This window comes from Schistocerca americana, chromosome 2 (assembly GCF_021461395.2).
Source record: "Schistocerca americana isolate TAMUIC-IGC-003095 chromosome 2, iqSchAmer2.1, whole genome shotgun sequence".
Classification (NCBI taxonomy): domain Eukaryota; kingdom Metazoa; phylum Arthropoda; class Insecta; order Orthoptera; family Acrididae; genus Schistocerca; species Schistocerca americana.
In genome coordinates this window covers 294,588,668-294,607,704 of record NC_060120.1, presented here as the reverse complement: position 1 = coordinate 294,607,704, position 19,037 = coordinate 294,588,668, and the positions used below count along the sequence as shown (strand labels likewise).

At 41.2% G+C, this 19,037-nt stretch overlaps 1 protein-coding gene across 1 annotated transcript in view; it reads left to right on the top strand.

Moving 5' to 3' along the window:
- The window catches only part of LOC124588879 (neprilysin-2-like), a 202,233-nt gene that overhangs the window by 149,793 nt on the left and 33,403 nt on the right, over positions 1–19,037 (top strand). The window contains exons 11-12 of the mRNA XM_047131502.1: positions 11,222–11,387; positions 15,497–15,615. Of these exons, the coding sequence (XP_046987458.1) occupies positions 11,222–11,387; positions 15,497–15,615 (285 nt within the window). The remainder of the gene's footprint in view (positions 1–11,221; positions 11,388–15,496; positions 15,616–19,037) is intronic.

Here is a 19,037-nt window from a genome sequence, read left to right as displayed (position 1 = left end):
TTCTTTCCCCCGTTCCTGTCAATTGTTCCCTCATGCTCTCCCTGAAACTCAGTACAACCTCTGGTTCTTTCAGTTTATCCAGGTCCCATCTCCTTAAATTCCCACCTTTTTGCAATTTCTTCAGTTTTAATCTACAGGTCATAACCAATAGATTGTGGTCAGAGTCCACATCTGCCCCTAGAAATGTCTTACAATTTAAAACCTGGTTCCTAAATCTCTGTCTTACCATTATATAATCTATCTGATACCTTTTAGTATCTCCAGGGTTCTTCCATGTATACAACCTTCTTTCATGATTCTTAAACCAAGTGTTAGTTATGATTATGTTGTGCTCTGTGCAAAATTCTACCAGGCGGCTTCCTCTTTCATTTCGTAGCCCCAATCCATATACACCTACAACGTTTCCTTCTCTCCCTTTTCCTTCACTCGAATTCGAGTCACCCACGACTAATAAATTTTCGTCTCCCTTCACTATCTGAATAATTTCTTTCATTTCATCATACATTTCTTCGATTTCTTCGTCATCTGCAGAGCTAGTTGGCCTATAAACTTGTACTACTGTAGTAGGTGTTTGCTTCGTATCTACCTTGGCCACAATAATGCGTTCACTATGCTGTTTGTAATAGCTTACCCGCATTCCTCTTTTCCTATTCATTATTAAACCTACTCCTGCATTACCCCTATTTGATTTGGTGTTTATAACCCTGTGGTCACCTGACCAGAAGTCTTGTTCCTCCTGCCACCGAACTTCACTAATTCCCACTATATCTAACTTTAACCTCTCCATTTCCCCTTTTTAAATTTTCTAACCTACCTTCCCGATTAAGGGATCTGACATTCCACGCTCCGATCCGTAGAACGCCAGTTTTCTTTCTCCTGATAATGACATCCTCTTGATTAGTCCCCGCCCGGAGATCCGAATGGGGGACTATTTTACCTCCGGAATATTTTACCCAAGAGGACGCCATCATCATTTAATCATACAGTAAAGCTGCATGCCCTCGGGAAAAATTACGGCTGTAGTTTCCCCTTGCTTTCAGCCGTTCGCAGTACCAACACAGCAAGGCCGTTTTGGTTATTGTTACAAGTCCAGATCAGTCAATCATCCAGACTGTTGCCCTTGCAACTACTGAAAAGGCTGCTGCCCCTCTTCAGGAACCACACGTTTGTCTGGCCTCTCAACAGATACCCCTCCGTTGTGGTTGCACCTACGGTACGGCTATCTGTATCGCTGAGGCACGCACGCCTTCCCACCAACGGCAAGGTCCATGGTTCATGGGGGGGGGACTGTTGATTTAACTTACACATTAAGCTGCCATTACATCGCCAATATCGACTTTCAATTTAAATATGAAAATGTATTGTCCACATCTAAGCTGCAATTATTACTTTTCTATATCAGTACAAAACAACTGTAGCTTATCTATTAGCACTATTGATGTAACTTACACGCTAAGTTCACCGGAAAAATTAATACAAAAATTTTAATATTATTAAAAATGACTTACACACTTCGTCTCATACTTTGACTTACACCAGTGTTGGAGAAATTGGCACATTTGGAGATTGCATCATCTATTCCTTCAATGTGGCAGTCTCGACTTGTCTGGGAAAGCGCAGATTCATTTGAGTGCACACAGCGTAATAAGACAGCCTTCGAGGTTTCATCAGCTATTCTTTGCATGCGCAAGTGTAGACTTGTGTGAGAAATAACACTTCATCTGTATCAACCCAATGGAAAACGACACACTTGGAGATTGGATCAGTGCACATGCACAGATATCAGCATGTCTTTTGTTTACAACCACATTCCTCTTTCCTTGATAGTCTTCTTGCACACAGAAGTCATGGGTTGACATTACCTAATCATAGATCTCATTTGTTAATAATCCCTGCAAGACCTTACATTGAATATAAGAGTTATCTTCATAAAGTTGCTACCGTATCTTGGCAGCTCATTATGGAGAATTTACCACGTAGATAACTGTTAAAGACATCACACATTTCCCTCCTTAATATTACTGACACACAGTTTTCTAATTAATTTTGGCAGGCCACTAGTACACAGCTGCCTCCTCCACCATCTGCCATCAACTTCAGACATAGGGTACCCATAATGTGAGTATCCCTATTCATTTTCCAGATATGCTACAACAAAATAAAGAGTAGGTAATACTATTCAACGTGTCCACCTTCATTCGCAACACACTGTTCCCATCGCCTTGTGGTTGCGTGGAATACGCGCTGTAACATTTGAGGGGTTATTAGCAAGCGTGCATCTCGTATTCACCGTTTCAGTTTATTCAAATGTGGCAACCTGGTAGCATAAACTCAGCTCTTGATGAAACCCACGCAAAAAAGTCCACGGGATTGAGATCCAGGGAGCGAATAGCCCACATGCGACCTGCAACTCTTGCCATCTACCTGTTAGGAAAGGACTCGTTCAGGTAGTCCCAAACAATGTTTGCATAGTGGGGTGGAGCCCCATTTTTTCGACACATGACAGAGGCAGTGATACCATCCTGTTGCAACTGTGGCTCCAAGAACAACAGCAGCAGCATGACCAGGTAGTTTGCTCCGGTAATCGTCCTTCCAGCAAACATAAACGGCCTATAGATCTTATCTTTCATGAGACCAAGCCACACATCCCTTTGCCAATCAGTGAATTGAGGGGGTTGCTCCTCTGCTCAGATCTGGCAACTGTGCTTGTTGACGACGCCGCAGACATGAAATGTTGCCTCGTCGCTGAACATAACATTATTCATCAGGTCCTCCTCAGCTACAGCCTTGAACAGATGATGACACATGGCTACTTGTGCCGCATCGTCTTCATACTCTAGCTGGTGAAGCACATAGATATGATACGCCTTCTTTTTAAGGGTGCATTTTTCCCACTGTGGATTTCGGCATGGATAGCTCACAACTCAGCCGGCAGGTAGATGCCGTTCGACTTCTTTCGATAGCTTCCCTCACACGCTGTACAGATTGTGGGCTGACCTCTCATCAGCTACAGATCCTATACGCCGGAATTTGTTAACGAGCTTCCGAGTGGCAAGTCCTGTAGGGGCATCCTTTCGATACTTTCTCTCAAACAGCCTCTGGACCTCAGCATTGGTTTCGCCTCGTAAACGATGTTCCAGAATTGTGATTATTTCGGCAACTGTTAACATTGTGCTGTCTCTTCACGGTACCTGCAACAGAAATAACCCACATGAACGTTTTCCGCAAAATGGGTACTTACTTTATGGGCACCCTTTACAAGCTGCTCACTTGTCTTTAATATGAGAAGTAAGACAAGTGCAAGTTTGAAGGTGTCAACGAGTTCTCAGTCTTCTGGCACCTCGCCAGCTAAGCACACAGACTTACGTTAGCATAGTACCAATGATATCACTTGGATGTGGCGAGGAGTGTGAGGCGTGTTGGACGGTGGAGCAAATGCATGTGATGTCAGGCAGACTATGCTAAGACGTGTAGGTATGCTCATCCAGACAACTGTTGGATGAGTTGAGACCTTTTCTAAATTTAAGAGACATAATGGGAGGTGACCTTGTTACGTAACTGGTGATTTGTGCTGAGATTTGTACATATGTTTGGTCGTCGAAGTGTTCGATAATTCGAGACTTGGTGATGCACTGAACATTACACATGTCTTATTTGTCCTATTAAAAAGGTGTGGGCTGTTGTAGGGAAGCAGATTACTCACGCCATATAGAATTCATATGCTTTCCATTGTGTGCCAGCCTATTCCGCTGTAACTAGCTATGACGTCACGAATGTTGCACAATACCTTAAAAATAAAATAAACAATCTGAAAAGTTAATAGCATGTCAGGAATGATGCTAAAATGATAATGTGTTAAGTTTCAGTTTAGTAACTTTTTCGAAATTTCGACGTTTTATCTAAAAATCATCGGCGCAACAGGAAGGAGCTAGAAACTTCAAAATTTATATTTCGATTCCTTTTAAATTGTAATTTAATGGGCACTGCATGCTGGATCTCATAAAGTGATATTTTGGTTGAAATTCATGATTTTCTGTTTTTGTGTCCTAAAAGGTCGGAAGCAAGATAGATTAAGTAAGTGATTAGATAAAGCTAGGATGTTTAGATTTAGGTAGAATTGAGATTCGCTATAATAACAAAGATTTGAGAAGTTTCCAAAAGGTAGCTATAAAACTATAGCTGTAGCATCTCTCCAAATGGCAAGTTCAGAGCCCATCTATTGCGTGCAGCGCGACTAAAATAATTCTCTCGCCAAAAGTATTTAACCTAGCCACATTAGAAATTTATTCTAGATACTTATCTGAGTGCTGATCGCACAGTTAAATCGAGAGCTTCATTGGCCTTCAGCGAATGAAGCAATTAATTATTTATTAACTTGAAGTGGTGTTTTGTTAGCCCAGCGGCTAGTAAAAAGGCAAATTTTGTCGGCTGCGCCTTCAGCGGTCCGCACCGTGGCTATATAAAAAAGAGCGTGCGAGTTGAAGGCCCCAGTTCTCTTCGAGATTCATATCAGAACGCACTCCGTGTCGCAAGCCGCGTCGCGTTGGTACAGTTGGCAGGAACAGCCTTGGAGGCCCTATTACGTAACTCAATATGCACTTAACAATGAGTTCGCTTTGGGGTAAAGAGTTAATAACGGAACGAATCCAGTGATTTAATCTCTGTTTGCGCATGTCGTATTTTCACGTGTCGCTGCAGGGCAAATTTTCTGCCATTACTAGTGTGGCGTTTGATGGGTATTAACATCAAATTTTGCCGAGCATTCACTTTCAACATTTACATCGATAACGATTATTGAACAGGTTCGTTATCTAGGGACAATAGGATCAGCGCAATAGACTCTGAACAGCTCCGATAGTGCAATAGCTGATATGGGTAATCATTTGTCTGGAATTTTACGCTTTATCGTTTTCAGAATACAGTGATAATTATTATAGTAAACTGCATTTTCTATAAATCCCAGACATCATCCTAAATCCTCAGAATAATGAATTTAAATAATCAACAACTTTTATTCTCCATCAGTGTGGGCACAGTGAACTCTAATCACGTTTTTGCTAATCACTTTCTGGTTGCCAACATTGTAGTAGAGAGCCTGTGCTGGAACGGTAACAAATAGAAATAATGCAACTAATTTTCCACCCGCCGCCCCACACTGTACGTGTATCAGGTAGCTGTCAGGGAGGAGGGTGGGAGGCAACTGTGTGCTTGTGGACTGCCAGGAATAGTTAGGAAGGAGGACAGTCTATAATATTGATGAAGCAAATGTGCAGTGTATTTGACATTTATATTTATTAATTTCCTGTGTAGTAAGTTCCCTAAAATTAACTGCCTGGGATACTGCAGCAAAATTAGGTACACAGTTTTAGCTGCTTTATATGGTTGTAATGCAAGAATTTGCTGGAATTTTTAATAAAAATGAGATATGTGATTACCTAGCATCACATTTAGTCGTCTGTGTCCAACAAGACTACCAAGGAAAAAGCAAAGTCTTTGTGAACAATGCAATTGCTGATGTCTGCATGTGCATTGATGCAATCTCCAAGAGTGTCATATTTCGCGGAGGCGACATAAATGCATGTGCAACCTCTCTGAAAAGTCGAGACTTATATTTTCAAGGAATACATGATGCAGTCTTCAAGCATGTCAAATTTCGACAAGATCCAGGTAAGTCGAATTGCCAAACCACCTATGCACATTAGTTGCAATTATATCAGAAGTATTTGATATTGTTTGTAAAGTGTGTAAGTAGCAGTGCCATATTGAATTTTAGGGTCCTTTGTATCTTTCACCAAGGTGAGTAGGAAGACCGAACTATCGTGGAAATCAAGTGCAGCTTAACTTGTAAGTTAAACCAATAGTGTCAATAAGCGAGTCACGTGAATTATGATGAATAACGCAGAGAGTATAGATGTGAGTATAACATTATTATATTTCATTTAGTGGTCACTTGAGCCTTCGGTGAGGTGTGGAACAAAGATCGAACTGTTACCGATGCAAAGTGTAAATCAACCCCTATGCTACAACTGTAGTGCCAATAAGTGAGCCAAATGTATCTGAACTGACATAGAACAATAATGAAGAAAGTACATACTAGAGAATATTTAATTTTTGGTTTCACTGTGCCTATCACCAAAGGGTGAACAAAGATCAAACTGCTGACAACGCCATGTGATTTAACGAGCATGGCGCTCTCATTTAATTATATGGCCGAAAGAGAAAGCCTACAGGAATTGTGAAACGAACCCTGTCGTCCAGGACTGCATGCCACAAAGGGCGCAGGTTCACCACGAGACGGGGAAACTCACAGGCGTCTATTGCCTGTTGAGGTATAAGCATTGTAGTGTGCGGGTGAGACAGACAAGAACCTACGTCATAGGCAAATCCAGTAGACGGCGCTTGTGGCCGAGGAGACGTAGAAGCGTTAAATACGGCGGATCTAAGATCGGCCATAAAGTGAAACATTTATGAAAACTATTTAATTCTGTAGTAATGTAGGGAATGAAGCCACAGCAACTTTAATCTGACGTCCTCCATAAATTTTCATGGTGATTCCAATAAAACTTAAATATTGATTATTTCTGTAATAGTTTAGGATTTACTGTTAAAGTGAAATTAACAGGTTTTGTGACAAAGACCCGAGTGCTAAAATCTGAACGCTTTGGTTGATCTTAATGATCGACATTTCATATAGAAGTGCATCATTAAAATGACAAAAGTTGTAAATATCAACTCTATAATTTATTTGTTTAAAAGATATAGCAAATTTAAATTACAAGTACTTACAGTTAAGCGTCAGCTCATCATTTCCTCTACACGAAACACATTGAACGATGAGAGTATGACATCTTATTGAATCATTAGGGAATAGAATATTTGTTGTGAAATTTAGTGCATAATAGTTACTTTTGTTCTTTATTTATTTATCAGAAAGCACATTAGTCCAAGGCTACTGGCCGTGACATTCAAAGTTAAGAAGCAAATTGTATTGATTTTATGTAAAAGAATTTAACAATGAATATTATTGTTACATTATTTAGAACGTGAAAGTGGTCAAGCTTTGATTATTTAAATAGGTTAAAATGTAAAATGACGTACAATACGCTGCAGCCAGTCAGATGGACGGCTTCAGGAAAGGGAACTGCCCTAGTCAGTTGAGCGAGGATATTCGGCGCGCGGGGAAACGAAGACGGAGAAGGGCAGAGGGAGTGATGGTGCAGACGCGAAAGCGAACTTTTCAACTGGAGACATCAAAGGGTACAGTTCGGATTGAGACGCGAAAGCGGACAGTCGGTCTTTAGGCAGTTAGGAAGTGAAACGACTTAGAAAATTTCGCGCTATGTGGTATCACGGGACTTTTGAGTGGTGAGCAGCCGCGCACCTGATGTCAACTCTAACTTTTCGCGTAGATAACTTGTTTTTCGCGATGAGATTGCGAATGATCGAACTGTGTCAAATGGATATGCGCTCGAGTGTAACAGTGACTCTAAATACGACCACTTTCGTTATTAGTTTGCTTTCTGAACAAACATTATTCTAACCAAATCGCAACTGTGTGGCCTACATCATTTATGGGTCGTTAATTTGGTTCCCCATATTATTATTACTGTTATTATATGTTAACTTTGTATTTTGCAAACTTGCCATCAGCCCGACAATTTAAAAAAAGGATCACAAGTGTCTAATTTGGGGCGTGTAATGTGACACGTACGGTTCAACCCCTAGACGAGTTTGATCCAAGACATTTCGACGAAGAGGAACCGCATGTGAGCCCGAACATCTTTCGGATGTTAGCTCGCAGCCAGGTGCAGCATAATGTGCAAGTGAGATCAGTAGCGACAGTAGGCGAGACTTTAATTTTGGCAGAGAGTACAGACAATTTAAATCAGGAAGTAACACTGTGAATTTTAATTTGAGGATCGATTATGCCTTGCACAGTCGAATGAAGTAAGAACTATTGTTGATGCCAAGTTCCCCTTGAAATGTAAGTTGAAACGGTAGTAGGAACAAGCAAACAACGTGGGTGTATTAGCCATTCAGTAAATTCAAAATGTTTCTAGTGTAGAACATGATGCACTGTCTTCTTCACCCCTAGAAAGGTTCTTGGTTAGGTGATGAAAGCCTCATTTAAGCCAAATACTGATTTGCCTGCTAGAAATTTATTTTAGTCACATGTGTTTTCTGCTTTTATATAACAATAATACAGACAATTTAGTCGCAGAAATAGCCTAGTGGCACTTAATTTGAGCTGTCAATTTGTGACACATACACTGTCAGCTCCTGATATTAGAATATTATTTGGGGTATGAACGTTAATTTATGTGTTTGCTACAGTTAGTTGACTCTGCAATGTCTGCTTAGCAAATTATTTTAGTTACACTTATTTTGTACTGTTGTAGAACAATAATGCAGACAACATAGAGGTGGACATATGTTGTTCTAGATGTTGTTCTCGTTGTTGTCTACAGTCTAAAGACTAGTTTCATGCAGCTCTTCAACCTAGTTAGTCCTCTACAAGAGTCTTCCTCTCTGCATAGTTAACACAGTCTTAATACAAGTGAACTTGTTTACTGTATTCAAGCTTTTGTCTCCCTCTGCAATTTTTACTTCCCACACTTTCTTCGATTACATATTTACGGTTCCTTGATACTTCGGGATGTGTCCCTTCTTTTAGGCAAACAGTGCCATCAGTTTCTTTTCTCCCCAACTGCATTCAGTACCTCCTCATGTGTTAGTCCTCTAGAGAATCACATTTCAGACTTTCTACTCTCTTCTTTTCTGAACTCACTATGATCCACATTTTACTTCCATACTATGCTCCACTCCAAACAAATACCTTCAGAAAGGACTTCTTAACTCTTAAATTTATATTACGTGATACCAAATTCCTGACGTCTTAGGTCAACTGTTACAAGTAGCTTCTTGTCAGTTGCAATGTACACAATCAAATGCTTAGTCCTGTCCACATTCGACAGCAGCTGTAGTATCCAGTACAGCTTAGATACATTATCTTCTACTAATGGGCTGCTTAGCACATAGCATAAGAAGATCCTGGCAATGAAAATATCCAGATAAATGGTTCTCACTAGTTGGCAACCACTGTCTGATGTAAGGGCGACAGGAACCTCCTCTGCGTGACGTCGTCCTCTATTAGGTATACGTGCTTTACAGTCTAAAGTGGACTGAAGAGATGCAGTTCAAGAACAGTCTTCTGAGCGTCTACTATTGCCGATATTAACAGCTCATATTCCTTGTTCTACTTCATTTCAAATACGGATTAGCTGTATATGTTGTTCGTTATCATTGATCTAAATTACCGCTCCCTGCTATTTTCGTACTCTGCTATGTATCGGCTCAACTGCTTCTTCCCTGCGTAATAATCTCTTCATTTTCCGCTATATAACTTACTATTCGATGAAAGTAGCTTTAACTTTCGTTGCGAGCTCCTTCCAGAGCCTGAGTAACTGATTTTTCTTTCTAGCACAAATATCTTCGCCTTCACTGAGGTTTTATCGTTTTCGTCTATCGTAAAAAACAAGATTTTAAAGATTTCGCACACAAAATTAAATATTCCTCGCTGCTCGCTGTTTATGTAGTGCTTATTGATAAATGACACCTTGTGCTTTTTCAGTCTTTCTCATGCGTCAATGTAACGCGCCTCCTGTACTTCGACATTATGTTGCAATCAGCAGGGGAGTAATACCGGCGCTGCAGTACGAAGCCGATACACAGAATTAGATAAACTGCAACTGTCTGTTGGCATGGGCTGTAACACGCTTTTGAATTTTGTCTTCTCTTGTGATTTCTAGGGTACTTTTGTCACCCTCCCACACCCTCACATGGTTAGTAGACAGAAGCGCATTCTTTATGTCCACCACTGGTTCAACACAAGGGTCCAGAACTTGAAGATGCCTTTTAGCACACTCTAAGCGTTGCCAACGAACTCTCAGGAACGCGTGTTGCCAAAGGGGTGGTACTTTATGACCACCACAAAAAATTTAAAATTACAAATATCCTTAATTATTTTTATTCACAACATAGTTTTAATGAGGTACTGATGTGTAAGTTAAGCCTTAAGCTGAAATCATTGAATATCACATTGACTGCGAAAAGTCACACCTACTATTGAGACTTACATTTATGGCTTAAGTTTAACTGAAAATTTTAAAATATTTAAGGAATCTGCAAAATAATTAACGATAAAAATATTATTTCAATTTTTTCAAATATGAAGTACCTTACTAGATTACAATATTTTCAAAAGGTGAGCACAAATACTACCGCCACCCCCTCCTCTTTCACTGACCACAAATTCCTGCATCTTTCCAGTTTGCTGTTCTAACCTCCTCTGCTCGAGGTCTAATGATGTGCTATTGAACTCTGGGTTTCAAAATATCGCACTAGACCTCCAGTACTGAGGAACTTCTCAATGAAAGTTTTTTACCCTTACTGCTGAGCTAACCAGGTGACAAGTCCGGTCAATGGACAGAAAAAGCCTGACCAGTACACTGCAGGTGAGTGTTTTGTGTGGAAAGGCTATGGGACTGGTGTTACTTACGTAAGCTGGACACACGATGCTCCAAGTCTGCCCACTATTTAATGAAGTCTCATAACCGTCAGGTTCAAAGTGTTAATTTATTATGTGTTCACATGGACATGGAGCACCAGTCTCTTAGACAAGTTTACTTAGAACTTTTCAGTCGAGAGATTGGTGAATTGGGGAATAACATTTCCAATCCTCTGTCTGGGCATTACGGTAGCCCTGGATACAGTAGGAAAAATTTGTCTGGGTACTCTTATAAATTCCCAGTCTTTCTGTAGTCAGAACCCTACCATCTTTCATTCGTGAACTTTGCCATTCTCAGATATGGCCGTACAGTTTTCACATCCCATACACACGGAGATTCCTAGAGAGCTGCCTGGGACTGACTCTGTAACCATCATGGTTTCCCTATACACTCTAGAAAACTTTCTGATTAAGTAATTTGGTGAATTCTAAGACTGTGTCATAAACGTGCCATAGACCATGCGGAATGCTACCAGAATGAACTTTCACTAACAATGTTCCTCTCAGGCCCTACGCTGAGGTTTCCGTGTAGGATTTCCAGAAAGTGGGCAGTCCCATTTTCTTCCTTCGACCAGTGTGCACACCTCTCTCATTGTGAGATAGTATTTTCTTAGTGGCTCGCCGTATGTTTTGTCCACGAATGTACCTTTGTAGCTGGAGATCAACCCGACCTTGTACCTGGAGAGCATGCTCAACGTGACCAAGTTTCTGACCAACTACTCCTTCAGCCAGCTGCGGCAGCCCATCAACAAGACCGAGTGGATCATGCACAAGACGACGGACGTCAACGCCGCGTACGACCCCGCCGAAAACTCCATAGGTGAGTGAGGTGCTTCAATTGCCGACAGAACTAAAGGAGTGGTGCCAAAATCTGATGGTTCTAGCTCTAAGCCGGAGTTCAGAATTAGATCACATCTAACTTTTAGTTTACATCTTTCGTTACCTACTAAAGTGGGTGACATGAAGAATGGTAATAATATGCTTTACGAGCCACACTGATTTATTTTGAATACGTCTGGTGCTTGCATTACAACAGCTTACAGAGCGTCAGGAAAAGCATACTTACTACAATAAGACAAAGTACCGTTCACTGGAACATGTTTCTGGAGCTGACGGTATGCTTCTGATGAGAACATTGACGTAATTGCGAAAGTTAGTTTTCTGATGATGGGCCTGACACTGAAATGAAACAGTTTAAAAAAGCGGAAGGTACGTTATTAACCAACAATTATTAACTACCAAAGAGCTCACGGAATACGGTACGATTAAAATAACATCACTTTATCCAAAGTGTTGACATACATTTAATTTGTTGCAACATTTACAGTATCATACCGACGTAAGGTGTGAGTGTACAAATATTACTACTGCAATATGTCATGTTTCCAAACCAAAGATTTGTAATCATTCCCTCTATAGAAACTCCTTTTGAAACTCTTTTTGTGCTCTAGTCAGGCAGATTCGTATTATCACAAACAACTTTCATGTACTGCATTGCTGTAGACCACAATATTACTTCCTTTCCCTGCTGAGTCAGCTTTTGTTACTCAGTTTCAATGTGAGATAAACGTCAACTTTCATTCTCTTTTTTCCTCAATGATTCCCAACAAATTATCTTCACTCCCAAATCACTGTTCAACTTACTTTGCTGAATTTTGATGTTTGATGTCTCATGGTGGGCTTCAGCTTTATGGTTTTTTGTTCTGTGTTCTCCACTTGGTAATGTACAAGGTATGTCATAATTAATGGCGTAATCGCACAGAACTGAAAGTAAGTGATACTAGAAGCAGAAAAGACTGATTAATCATAGGTCTCCAAACGAAACGTTTGCGAGACACTTATGAGTATACGGCTACCAGCCACTACTGATGTGATTCTGTGTGAACGCCCTGTGCTGGGCCGCAGTGTGGACCTTATTTACATTATCGAGACGTTGAGTTGTAATCAGAAAGGACACGAAAACACACTTGAGTCAGAGCGCCACTCACGACTGTTGTGATACACGAGTTTTGGACGTAACTTCATCACTACAGTAACGAGGAATACGCAGATATGCACAACTGGCCATTAAAATTGCTACACCAAGTAGAAATGCAGATGATAAACGGGTATTCATTGGACAAATATATTATACTCGAACTGACATGTGATTACATTTTCACGCAATTTGAGTGCATAGACCCTGAGAAATCAGTACCCACAACAACCACCTCTGGCCTTAATAACGGCCTTGATACGCCTGGGCATTGAGTCAAATAGAGCTTGCAGGCGTGTACCGTTACAGCTGCTCATGCAGCTTCAACACGATACCACAGTTCATCAAGAGTAGTGACTGGCGTATTGTGACGAACCTGTCGCTCGGCCACCATTGACCAGACGTTTTCAATTGGTGAGCTGGAGAATGTGCTGGCCAGGGCAGCAGTCGAACATTTCCTGTATCCAGAAAGGCCCGTACAGGACCTGCAACATGCGTCCGTGCATTATCCTGCTGAAATGTAGAGTTTCGCAGGGCTCGAATGAAGGGTAGAGCCACGGGTCGTAACACATCTGAAATGTAACGTCCGCTGTTCAAAGTGCCGTCAATGCGAACAAGAGGTGACCGAGACGTGTAACCAATGGCACCCCATACCATCACGCCGGGTAATACGCCAGTATGACGATGACGAATACACGCTTCCAATGAGCGTTCACCGCGATGTCGCCAAACACGGATGCGACCATCATGATGCTGTAAACAGAACCTGGATTCATCCGAAAAATGACGTTTTGCCATTCTTGCACCCAGGTTCGTCGTTGAGTACACCATCGCAGGCGCTCCTGTCTGTGATGCAGCGTCAAGCGTAACCGCAGCCGTGGTCTCCGAGCTGACAGTCCATGCTGCTGCAAACGTCGTCGAACTGTTCGTGCAGATGATTGTACTATTGCAAACCTCCCCATCTGCTGACTCTGGGATGGAGACGTGGCTGCACGATCCGTTACAGCCATGCGGATAAGATGCCCGTCATCTCGACTGCTAGTGATACGAGGCCGTTGGGATCCAACACGGCGTTCCGTATTACCCTCCTGAACCCACCGATTTCATTTTCTGCTAACAGTCATTGGATCTCGACCAACGCGAGCAGCAATGTTGCGATATGATAAACCGCAATCGCGATAGGTTACAATTCGACCTTTATCAAAGTCGGAAACGTGATGGTACGCATTTCTCCTCCCTACACGAGGCATCACAACAACGTTTCAGCAGGCAACGCCGGTCAACTGGTGTTTGTGTAAGAGAAATCGGTTGGAAACTTTCCCCATGTCAGCACGTTGTAGGTGTCGCCACCGGCGCCAACCTTGTGTGAATGCTCTGAAAAACTAATCGTTTGCATATCACAGCAGCTTCTTCCTGTCGGTTAAATTTCGCGTCTGTAGCACGTCATCTTCGAGGTGTAGCAATTTTAATTGTCAGCAGTGTACGACTGACACATATTAGGGCTAAGGGCAATGCGTGAGAAATAGAAGTTAAGGAAATGGAGGCCGAAGAACAAGCTAGCTTAAGACCTGTAAGATTCACTATAGACGATATATTTTATTTGCAACAAACACTTGAAAAGAAACATATTCGGAATTAGCCTCTTCAATTAGTATCTGTAGACATAGTAAACGTCACATTTATGCAGTTTGTCGAAGGTTTTAAAATCATCTAGTATTAATCATGCCGTAATTAAAGCAATTGAAAACGTATATGAAAATTCTACTGTAAGAATAAAATTATAAAACTTTCTCTGACCTGTATTTAATGTCACAAAGGGATCACATCAGGAATGCAACCTGTCACAGACACTTTATGAAATATGTAGAGAGAAAGCGTTGGAAAATTGGAAGAGGAATCGTAAGAACGTGGGATTCACAATAAATGGTAGTAGCATATATACACAACTATTTGCTGATGACCAGCTAATTTTGGGATAAGATGAGGAAGGTTTTGAATATATCACCACGAAATTAAAAGAAGTGTTAAAAAATAGGACATTCAGGTCAACATGAATCAAACAAACTACATGGTAGTAAAAGGCAGAATTCAAGAATTGACACTGGAAGAAGGAAGAGGGCAAGTACTTATACTGGAAAATGCAAACATATAAGAGTAACAATCACGTCAGGTGGTAGACTAGAATAAATGCTGAGAATTTTACTATTATAACATTAAATGGTATTTTATGCGATCAACAGATCAGAAATGGAGTAAAAGAAAAACAACTTCAATAGAATTATTAAAAGCTTTATGACGTATGAATCAGAAGTACGGACAGTTTAAACACAATTACTGAAAAAATTGGTGGCAACTGAAACGAACTTTTGGAGGCAGTATGCAGGGATATCCAAGTAGAAAAGCGTACGAAATGGTGTCATCAGCAAGGTAATGGATGCCTTATGTTCCATTACTGTGGAAGGAAAACAACCCATATATTATGGACATACGAAAATAGATGTTAAAAAAAGGAGATTCCCACGACGAATCATCGTACTGGAATCACCAGCGAGGCCCATAGATACAAGGAATCCAGACTTTTAAGTAGAAGAAGGAGTACTGAAGAACTGCATCTGATACCCCTTCCTGGCCACATCTTCAACCACACTTCTTCCTCCATTTCATTCGCGTCATTGCAGGTTATCATACCACGTCTGCCACTCTAGCCAGTCCCTTGATCAATCTATTTGTCTCCCGGTCTCCCCCAGCAGATACCAAAATGCATGTCTTCATCGCTTGTTGAGCAATAATCAGTTTTCGAATGATTTTCCCCTAAAAAGTCTGCAATCTACTTCCATGAGCAACATCTGGGCTTGGGAATTAAGTCTTAGTGATTAATTACCAGTTGCTAGTGTACGAGACTTTGCAGAGACCAGCAGTATGTGTAATGACGAGAGTATGTGTGGGTTCCACAGAGATTCCAGCGGGTATCCTCCAGGGTGTCTTCTTCAGCGCTGACCGTCCCAAGTACATGAACTACGGCGCCATCGGCATCCTAATTGGCGACAGGATCACAGCCGGCTTCATCGGAGAGGTAACTACTTCCTAAATTCCTTTAATACTAGGTGCTTACAACAAGCGTTGCTTCAATGTTTTGAAACGTAAAATAGTGCAGTTGACAAAACATACAGAACATTGATGGGAGTACAGACTACAGAGTGCACACACTTATGGAACTCACTACACATATCCTACACGAGCACCACGGTCAAATGAACTAACAACACTAAAACAGGAGACCAGAAGAGCGAGACGGCTATATCAAAGATCCGTAACAGGTAGAGACAGGCAAGTAAGACTAGAGGCGTATAAGCTCGCAAAGGACCGATACAAACAGAAACAATTTAAGACACGGAGGCAACATTAGGACCGACAAGCAGCGTGACAGTTACAATGAAACATGGGGAGGGAACCATATAAATTCATAACTGAAAAAAACCAAGATCCTATTACTTCTGGGAACGCTACGACAGGGTGACGACGCGATGACAAAGGGATGTAGACACACAGCAGAATTTCTGATGCACAAGCCCCTAACTGACGACGTCGTAGACGCTGACACGCTCAACACAGATTGGTTTCAGAGGTGGGAAATCAACTGATGACGCCATTAACAAGGCACTACAAATTGATTATGTCACCAGAGCACAGTATGCAATAGCAGTTATGATCGACATTGCAGGCGCCTCTCATAATCTTTGGTGGCCTGCCACGTTTCAGAGACTAAGACATCTGGAGGTACCCAACACACTCCACCACAGTCTACTAGACTGCAGTAATAACAGAGTGGTCGAATGGCAGATGTACAGCCGGAAACTAATCAAACGATTTACCAAAGGCTGCCCACAAGGGTCGATCTGTGGCTCTGGTCCATCACGATAGGGCCGACCCTCCAATTATGGAGGCAGACTGGCGTGACAGATGGACTTGTCACACACGTAGATGACTTGTTGATCGATGTATCTGCTAACACCAGGTCCCAGTTAGAAGAAAGATCAAAATGGAACATTGAGAACAATAGCACAGAGCTGCAACATAACAAACTCAAGATAACTGACAGAAAAACAACGTACACGTTACTGAAAGGATCCCTACACAGGAACCCAACAGTTAAAATATGGGACGCAAACCTATATCAGGCATTGAGTGCAAGCTATCTTTGGGTTCACATAGATGAAAAGCTAAATCTCCATGAACATATAACTATCACAAGGAAAGCAGAAAAAATACTGCATTAGTGGACAAGGCTAAACTCAGAACATTGCAGACATCCACTGTTAGTCACACGGATATACCGCATTGCTTTCTTCGACTAAGTATTCAGTTTTGCTGCCATTACTTGGGCCCATAGGCAAAGCCTGTCAACGAACGGGACATCGGCTGGAGCGTCCTACGCAGACTGTCTGATATTTGCGGCACTTCTTAAGTGATAACACCGTATGTGGCGCTGGGAATCAACCCGACAGACGTTGCGGTAAGATACAGGGTAGACGAGAAGACATGACCAGCTGAGGATCACTGGAGTACCGATTAACACCTATCGCCAATTTCAAAATTCGTCGCTGGTCACATGGCAAGCTGAGTCGGAAGACCATATTACCTCTCTCCGAATATAAGGGATAGGCTAACATTCAAACATATCAATGGCAGCCGCGGTATGGTACATTATGTAACAGGACGCTGCCCTTATCCCACATACTTAAACCACGTACTTAAACATTGTGAGACTGTGGCAGACATGTTGGGAAGAAGGTCTCCTAGAAGACGTCGTCTTTTTCCGCGGATGATTGACAAACATAAGACAAATGTGACACACGGATCTCACAGATATAGAACACTGCACACATGTAATGCTCACAGACAAAGACCAATGGACAAAAATTAAGGCACTTACTGACGAAATGTCAAAAGCTACTTAAACTGAATGTATCATAACTAGACAGTACAGAAAAAGAGCCTATGTGTGACAACAGGTTGATATCGACACGGTAAATCAAGACCCTAACACGGAAACCGATGACAACACTGATCATGATACGGCTGGAAACGAGTCAGACATAGCTTTTGACATCGTGAAAAAGATAATATAATATAAATAATTAACAGTACTTAAACCTATAAGCACAAATCTGTCACAAAAAGGTTTACCACCTATATTAACGTCGAGAAGTACTGTAAATATTTTAGGTGTTAGATAGATTTCACAGTAAATGGCATTAGTGATTACTTATTGTGATGTGAACGGCGGTCAGCGGCTTGAATTAAATTCCAAGGCACTCACTGCCACAAACATTAGGTGAAGGACGGTTCTCTTTCTATTATCTTTCCTATCTTTCTATTTTTCTTTTCTATACTAACACAATCTATTATATTTCATTTTCTAAACATTGTTAATTAGAAAATTTATCTCCATTGCTGCAGACAAAAGACTACAAGAAAAATAAAATACAAAGATGTAACAAAGAAAAGTAATGAGAGAAAATAAGCAAAAAATGAATCAAATAAATGAAAAACAAAGAAAGAGAATAAGAACAAAAACTTTGAAACCGCCTCCACGGGGCGGTACACAGGCAGCGGTGTGGCGGGAGGTTGTGGAGCCGGCGGACAAGAGGCAAATAAACACCCGTCCTAAGAATTGGATGGTGGGTCAAAAAGAATAACAGCGAGTGAAAAAAAAAAGTTCAGAAACCGTAGAAATATCGTAAACCGTGACTACATTATCAGTTGGAATCATTCACCACATACAAATACCTAGATGCGACAGTTTCTGAAAATGTGACAACAAATGGTCATTTACGCTCAGTTGTAGGTAAAGAAGGTGATAAACTTCTGTTCATTAACAGAATAATAGAGAAATGAAATAAGTCTACAGATTATTTACAAAACATTTCTGTGACCCATCCTAGAATATCACTCAAATGTGTAAGGACTCATTCCAGATAGGACTAACAGGGGATATTGGTCGTATACAAAGAAGGGCAGCACAGGCGATCACAGGTTTGTCTGACCCACAGATATCCCGTAACATCTGAAGAGACTTACGATACTTGCAAAGTTTCGAGAAGCAGCATTACGCCATAAATCTAGGAATGTAATGGAACTCCTTATGTATCACTCTCGTAGAGATTGTAGAGACGAGATTAAAACTATGCAGTGCGCGTATAAGCGTTTAAGCAGTCATTCTTGCCGCACTCCATATGCTAATGGAGGAAGAAGAAAGGCAGATACATGGTAGAATGCAAAGTACCATCTACGAAGCATTTTGCAATGAGCTGCACGATGTAGACGTAGATGTAAGTGTCTGGAATCATCAGATGCTTCTCAAATATAAAAGAAGCAAATAAGATAATAAAAACGACTGTTGTACCATAATATTTACACTGTATATTGTACGTTGTGATATTAAATTCTATCGCATTACCACAAGATAGTTCTGCAATATGGCCACCATCGAAA